At 41.3% G+C, this 7,538-nt stretch overlaps 2 protein-coding genes across 2 annotated transcripts in view; both read right to left on the reverse strand.

Moving 5' to 3' along the window:
* LOC147251651 (uncharacterized) overlaps positions 1-5,699 on the reverse strand; it is a 151,193-nt gene extending 145,494 nt beyond the window's left edge. The window contains exons 1-2 of the mRNA XM_086221101.1: positions 5,679-5,699; positions 5,118-5,307 (exon numbers count right to left, since the gene is read on the reverse strand). Coding sequence (XP_086077227.1) covers positions 5,118-5,307; positions 5,679-5,699 — 211 coding nt within the window. The remainder of the gene's footprint in view (positions 1-5,117; positions 5,308-5,678) is intronic.
* Positions 5,700-6,406: 707 nt separating this feature from the next.
* LOC147251659 (olfactory receptor 6M1-like) lies at positions 6,407-7,350 on the reverse strand. The gene is made up of 2 exons (XM_086221102.1): positions 6,975-7,350; positions 6,407-6,662 (listed from the first exon to the last, which is right to left on the reverse strand). The coding sequence occupies exons 1-2, from the start codon at positions 7,331-7,333 to the stop codon at positions 6,407-6,409; spliced, it is 615 nt and encodes a 204-aa protein (XP_086077228.1). The 5' UTR covers positions 7,334-7,350.
* Positions 7,351-7,538: the final 188 nt, after the last annotated feature.

The following is a 7,538-nucleotide window of genomic DNA, read 5'->3' on the forward strand; positions in this document are numbered from 1 at the left end:
CTACCCACCGGGAAGCGCACTACAGGCAGAAAAAGCCCGTGAGCTGAAGGCAGCTTTGGGTAAGCAACAGTCTTTTTTCATGAGGCCGGCGAAAAAGTCACAAAAAGCAACCGAAGCCTCGTTTAGAGCTGCACATTTTCTTAACAAGAAGAAGGCATTTCAGACGGAGAAGTTATCAAATAAGCAATGATGATAATTGCTAACACTTTACTTAAAGATGAGAAAAATGGAACCGATCTAATCTCCACCCTCTCCGACGTCCAACTGGGGGCATCCATGATGGCTAGACGAGTGTCAGCTAAGTCTGGTAACTAGGCCGATCAGCTGGACCGGGATCTGGTGAAGTGCAGGTGGTTTAGCATCCAGTGCGAGGAGTCCGTGGACAGCAGCAGTACAGCGCAGCTGTTGGTTTTTATCCGGATGGTGTTTGAAGATTTCTTTTGAAGACCACAAGAGAGGAACTTCTGACACGACTGCCCTTAAAGACAACTACGAGGGGAGTTGACATTTATAACACGGTGAAGGAGTTTTTCGTTCAGAAAAAGGTACCATTGGAAAAGCTGGTAGTGGTGACTACAGACGGGGCTCCTGCTATGATCGGCCGACAAACAGGTTTCATCGCTCACTGTAAAGCTGACCCAGACTTTCCAAAATTTCGGCATGACCACTGCATCATTCAGCAGCAGGCGTTATGTGCAAAAGTGATCGGCTTTGGGCACGTGATGACTCCCGTTGTGAACATCATAAACAACATCCGCTCCGAAGCAAAACAGCACAGGATTTTCAAGGTGCTATTGGAGGAGATGTCAGCTGAAGATGGTGACCTGCTGCTGCACACAGAAATCCGAGGGCTCAGCAGAGGACGAGTTTTACATCGTTTTTTGTCACTTTTGGGTGAAACCAAAGAGTTCATGCAGTCCAAAGGTGAAGATGTGTCACTGCTATTGGATACAGACTGGACACTTGACCTTGCATTTTTGACTGACATCACTGGGAAACTAAACCACTTGAACTGCGTGCTGCAAGGCAAAGGTATGACTGTTGTTGATGTGATCAGTGCTTTAAATGCATTTAAAGCCAAGATGAACATTTTCTCTGTGGATTTACAGAGAAAGAAATTGCTGCACTTTCCCTCTGTGCAGTCGGTGCTGAAAGACAATGCTTCTGCATCTGAGACATTTGACAAAGTGGCAGAAAAGTACTGTGGAGTCATAAACAGACTCGGGCAAGAGTTTGAGAATAGGTTTTGTGACCTTGAGCAGCTTGAGCCATGTGTGTCATTCATTTCCAATCCTTTCATAAAGGTGGACATAACATGCTTTGCTGAGCATTTAAGGACAACATTCAACTTGGATGCTGGACAGGTGGAGATTGAAATCATAACATTGCAAAATGACCTGCACCTCAAAGCCGACCAGGCTGCACCAAACTTTTGGTGCCTTGTTGGCACAGCGAAGTACAGTGGTGTATGCACAGCAGCTATGAAGGTTGCCAGCCTGTTTGGTTCAAGCTGTCGCTGTGAATCGGCGTTTTCTGACATGAACTTCATCAAGAATAAATACAGAACATGCCTCACTGATGCACATCTGAAAGACTCACTCACAGTTGCGAGATCAGGTTACACACCAGATTACAATACACTGGTGAACAGCATGCAATGTCAGTCTTCCCATGAACAAAGAAACAGATTCCAGACGTTGTCGGTGGAAACACGTCAGTGCCATGGCAAAGTTGAATTTAAAATATTGAAGAATTGTGTTCAGTTTAAAAGTGTGTTCATGACATGTAGTAGTTGTAATTTTGTTAAAAATGCTGCAGATTTGGGCGTTAGTTCAAAATGTGACAAGATTAATTTAAAAATATGTCATTTTGATCCAAGATTTTTCTTTAACATTGTTATACCAAGGGTGATCAAGCCTAGGGTTCGCCGTGTTTGTTGTTGAAGATATATAAAAATTATCAAATTCATTGTTCGCCATCTTTATTAACTGTTTCTTTTACATGCATTATTGAAACAATGTTTAATGTTAAATTAGATTAATAAAGTGCTGAATATTGATATGTTTCCCACCTTTTGTCATTGTTGCTCATTTTTGTGACAAATCATGAACATGACCAGTGTCTTCACATAGATGAGTGTCATTAATCATTATTAATAATGTATAACTCAAGGCAAACTGAGCAAATGTGTTATTTCAGGAGAGCCTTTCAAATTGGTAGCCCTTCGTATGACTCAGTACCCAGGAAGTAGCTCTCAGTTCCAGAAAGGTTGGTGACCCCTGGACTGGTGCATCGTCATCTTCCAGCAAGACAACAGACTACCTGGTTACCCAAAGCTCCTAATGGCACTTGTAAGTGTGGCCACTGTAAGAGCTGTGATATTGTGACCAAGGTAGAAGGGTTTACTCAGGTACTACGACTGAAGAATAAAAAATACATTTTTATTTGTGCTCTTTGTTTGGTTGCCCCATGCAGGGTTCAGAAAAGTCTTGAGAGTTTGAAAAAAAACTCACTCTGAAGTGTTACCCTTTAAAGGTTCAGAGAATTGAATTAAAGGATAATTATTAAAAAAAAAAAAAAAAAAAGTTGACTAAGGAACAACTCCAGAATTACAAGTCCCAGGCTTATTAAGGCTTATTTCGGGCTCCAACTTAGTACATTTTTCCTTGTACATAAACTTGGCAACTCTCATCTGTATGTACAGCAAAAGCTGGGATGCTGACCCAGTGAGTGAGCAGAGGCTTTTTTGTCTTATTTGGCCATGAGCTGCTCTGAATCATGACTACAATGAAGTTTGCTCTCAAGAATGTGTGGCAGAACTCCCAAAGGACTCTCAGGAGGGGGGAGGGTTGGTACTGTTGTGTGTGCAGGAGAAAGGGGGTTGATGAAACACAAACATAGTGGGGTGTAGTCCTGTGGAAGCTGATGGATATCAAGATGCCATAAACGCTATGATCAACACAATTGTGTCAGGCCTCTGTTAACTGTAGTAGTGAGGTCTGAACACAGGAGTTTGAAGGCCAAAGTTTGGTTGAAGTTCAAGGCTTAGAGTCAGACTCTGAGTCAGGCGCTCAGCTGCGATGGTTAAGGGTTAAGGTTAGGGTCTGTGGAGTGCATATGAACCAATTAATGTCTGATGGGTTCCCATAAGGACCAGAGGTCCTGATAACTACCCTTTTCAGGACCTCTGGTCTTTCATGAGGACCAAAGGCCGGCCCAAATGAGGCACTATGTAGTTCATGAGTTCCTGGAGAAAGTTGAAATGAAGTTCTGAGGTTAGGTTAAGGTTAGGCATCAGTTTGTGAGGGTTGGTTTTAGGGTTTGGTGAGGCTGTCCACATGGATGGAAGTCAGCAGAATGTCCTCATAAGGATAGCTGTGCAAACCTGTGTGTGGGGGGAGGGAGAGCAGGTTGATGGCTTTGTGTAAGTGAGAGATGATGTAATAAACATTGTGTAAATCATAGCTATGCACATTATGTATGATGTAGAGCCCAGATACTTTTAAGCCCAGGTCTGTGTGCCCCTCAAGAGCTCAGGGAGCTTTGTATGCACTGATATTTACTTACATGTTGAATACGCTTACCGGGTATTTGATTGAAGGTCTGTATCAGAGATGTGGTTAAGACTCCACAGCAGTGTAACTAAACCCAAGCCTGAACCGAACTCCATCCCCTGCATAATGGAGAAAAAGGCCAAAAGGGGCTTGGTTGGTGAAGAAAGCTGGCTGTATAGTAGCTGGTTTTTGGCCAGTAGAGGACAGGGGGATGTGGGTGGAGACCACTAACTAGAACAGAAACAGAAACTACAAAACTACAATGATTTAACGATGAAACCCACCTGATGTATTTCAATGCTTTCAAAAAAAGGAAGGTATTAAATGTATTTTAAAATTAAACAAAAAATCCATTTTGTCATCATCAGAGCATCAAAACAGTTCTGGATTTTCAAACGTTTCTTAAATATATTTAATCATCATAATAACTCATTGTAATGAGGACAATTCAAAAGAAAGTGTGATTCAGTCTCTTCTAAATCACTTAATTCATACAACTTCCTGAATATTTTTGGATCTTCCAACTTCAAAGGCTGGTGGAAGGATTCCTCTTCTCCCCAATGCCACTTACAGACATTTGACCCCTTGAGAGGTTCCCAAGTCATACGTTCATCAAGAGTTGATCCCAAAAGTTTATATGAAGGTATATGTTCTAAAACTATCACTCCAATGCTCAAAGCTGTTCTACTTTGAAGAAGGTGTTATGCGAAGCAGCAGTGAACACTTGATAAACAGTTATGCTGACATAGGTTGGAATGGCCTTGTGCTCAGAAAGAAAAAAAGAGTTTCATGTCACATGGATGAGGTAAAAGTTTAAAGTTAAATGGACCACAAGGGGGAGCCAAGATGGCTGTAGTACAGAGTGTGAGAGAGCTGGAACAATTAAAGTGACGATGGTTGCAGTCTGAGCAGTAAGACCAGAACATTTTAAATACTTGCAAAGATTAGACTCAGTTATGACAAAAAACAAGACACTGTCCTGAATGCTGCAAATTAAAAAAAAAAAACTTTATTAGTTTGTTCATTGCCTAATTTTGCATGAAATAAAAACATGTCCTGTCACCTGACAGTCACATTGCCAAAGATGAACTGAACATGAACATACCACAGATGCACGCATTCATTTGTGTGTTTGGTTTGACGACAGGGGAGACAAAGGATGACTTAACAAAAAAATAGCTGTGTAAAGTTCAGATGTTTGTGCACCAGGACTGTATCTAATATTATTTCTGACAAAATATTCTTGTTAACTTTGGCAGAAAAACCTTTTGAGGTGTTTAGAGATTTCTTTCATTTTTAGTCCGTATATGATTGGATTTAAGAGGGGATTAAACAAAACCATGTCATCAACAGGTCTCAAAAGCCTTTTTCTTGAATTCAGCACAAGTACAATAAATTATTGTAAATATCTTTGTGTACGTAAAGACTATAAAAAGCAAAGGGAGAATTGTAAGATTCATTAAAGTTACGAAACCATGCAAGTCAAGAACTCTTGACTTCACATCTTGTGAAGGTACATATTGCAAAAAAACTCCAAAAATGAATTTACAAAGTAAATTATTTTCGGCAGCAACCAGGCCAACGCTAAGAGAGCGCTGACGGTCGTCCTGCTCATGATGGTTGGGTACTGCAGAGGTCTGCATATAGACACATACCTGTCATAAGCCATGGCTGCCAGCAGTAAGAAATCTGAACCTCCTAAAGAATAAAACAAAGTACTGGAAGCTAAGTAAGCTATGATCTGTCTAAATTTCTAACAGTTGGACACATTTTGAAGCCTTGTAATTTGTTTTTGTTTTGTTCAACTTTTAGAATGCAAATAATGTAGGGATTGGCCATATGCTTTGTTTTTATCCATTGGAACAATCTGTCATCAACTGACAAATTGCGCATCAGACACAAGATTTCCATGAAAGGTGCTTTCCTCTGCATTTTCAATAAGATTTTTATTTTAACCTCATCATGAAAATGTATATCAGACATTGTGTAGACTGAAACTTTTGGTCCTGGAGTGATGAGATAATTTTGGTCTTGTGAAAGTTTTGCGTTGTCCTCATGTTCCATACGAGAGTCCCACTCAGGCGCAAACCTTAGGGAACTGCAGTACACCTTTTCTTGGTGTACCAGGGTCAGTGTGCTGGCCATTTTTTTGGCTGAAGTAAGCCCAGTGAAGTGCATCAGCACCAGAATTTTTCCAGTTCTGAATTTGGACACTCATTCATTGTCCAGTCTACGAAGTCCAGCTCAATACTTGGTAGTGTGGCAGTCCACTTCCTGACGTCTGCTCAGGTTCAGATGCCTGTGGACAGAGTTGTGGCTCACTGTCTCTATCAGCACAGCTCTGCTGACCAGATCCTGGTGAAGTAGGCGATGGATAACAATCCTGTTGTCTCCCACTGTTGCTTTCAGAAGTAGTTTTTTCTCTTGAAAGAGTAATGTGCCCCAGTCCACTCACCCCTCTTCATCAGTGTCACTCAGTATAAAGTCTCATTTGCAGCCACCGGAGGGCGCTCCTTGTTTGGATATGCAATGCTGCTTTCCCTTTACTTGATGATGGTTTCTAATTTAGTAACATGAACTGCAACAAGGTTTTTTTTCTTAACTGTTAGTTTAGGAATGAATTTGTCTTATTTACTGACACTTTCAAGCGTACATAATTGAAAACACACTCATTCAGCGTCACAGGAGGTGAGGTGGCAGCTTAGTGTCTGGCAGGCCTTTTCAGGCCAGACCAAAACAACAAATGAAACTAGCATTCTGGATTCACACAGTCCAGTTGATTGAGCTATCTTCTGGGAGGCAGTATGTTCCACATAGTTATGCTACACTAATACATCCTGTGTTGTGGTAAATTATTTTGGGCCGTTTTGACAGAACAAATGTTGTAGGCGTTTAGAGATTTCTTTCATTTGTAGTCCATATATAACTGGATTAAAAAGAGGGTGATACAGAATTACTTGTAAAGTCATAATTAATCGTACAGTTTTTGGTAAATCAGACTCAAGTCGAGCTATAATCACATCAAACGCACATAAAGAGGAGAAGCTGAGTAGAACCAGCAGGTGGGGTAAACAGGTCTCTGCTGCCTTCTTCCTGACTGCTCCACAACTGTGATACGTGATTATGAATATCTTTGTGTATGTGAAGAGAATGAAGCACACAGGCAGAAGAGCAACATTCACCAAAATCACCACACCGTACACAGAAAGAACTCTGAAGCTCACACAGTGAAGCCTGAGGATGGAATTACGGCAAAAAACACTGCCCAGAGTAGAACTACAGATCTCCAGTTTTGAGATGACGACAACTGCTGCTGCAACCTGGCAGGCCGGCAGCAACCAGGCCAACGCTAAGAGAGCGCTGACGGTCGTCCTGCTCATGATGGTTGGGTACTGCAGAGGTCTGCATATAGACACATACCTGTCATAAGCCATGGCTGCCAGCAGTAAGAAATCTGAACTTCCTAAAGAATAATACAGAAAGTACTGGACAAGACAGGCTGAGTAAGAGATGATCTGTCTCTCAGACAAGAAGTCCATCAGAAGCTTTGGGTAGATAGTCGTGCTAAACAAAACAGAGTTGAGTAGCAAAGCTGCAATGAAAATGTACATGGGCTCATGAAGGTTTCTGTGGATCCAGATCAGACAAATGATGGTAGAATTACTGCACAGTATGAGGAGATATACTGCAAACATGATCACAAAGTAAAGGTATCTGTATTTGACCACTTCTACATGACCACCAAGGGTTAAATATGTTACATTGAGTTCAGCCTCCATGAAGCGTTAACAGTGAATACAACATGCAGACTGTGGAACCTGATACAAGAACATTCTGGAAAGTCTCACAAGTGTTCCAATCACAATCATCTTAATATTAAACACTTACATCATTGTCTGTCTGAAAAACTGTTTCCTGATTCCTTATTTTGAACTTCACCTCCGCACGAAGGAACGAACTGAGTCCAAATATTTTATGAGACTT

Source organism: Aulostomus chinensis, chromosome 12, assembly GCF_037954235.1.
Source record: "Aulostomus chinensis isolate RoL2024-O1b breed Wild chromosome 12, RoL_Achi_v1.0, whole genome shotgun sequence".
Taxonomy (NCBI): Eukaryota; Metazoa; Chordata; class Actinopteri; order Syngnathiformes; family Aulostomidae; genus Aulostomus; species Aulostomus chinensis.

Coding starts and splice junctions, on each gene's coding strand:
- LOC147251659 (XM_086221102.1), bottom strand. CDS start 7,333: ATGGAGGCTGAACTCAATGTAACATATTTAACCCTTGGTGGTCATGTA. Junction 6,663..6,974: donor GCAGCCATGGCTTATGACAG/GTATGTGTCTAT, acceptor CACGTATCACAG/TTGTGGAGCAGTCAGGAAGA.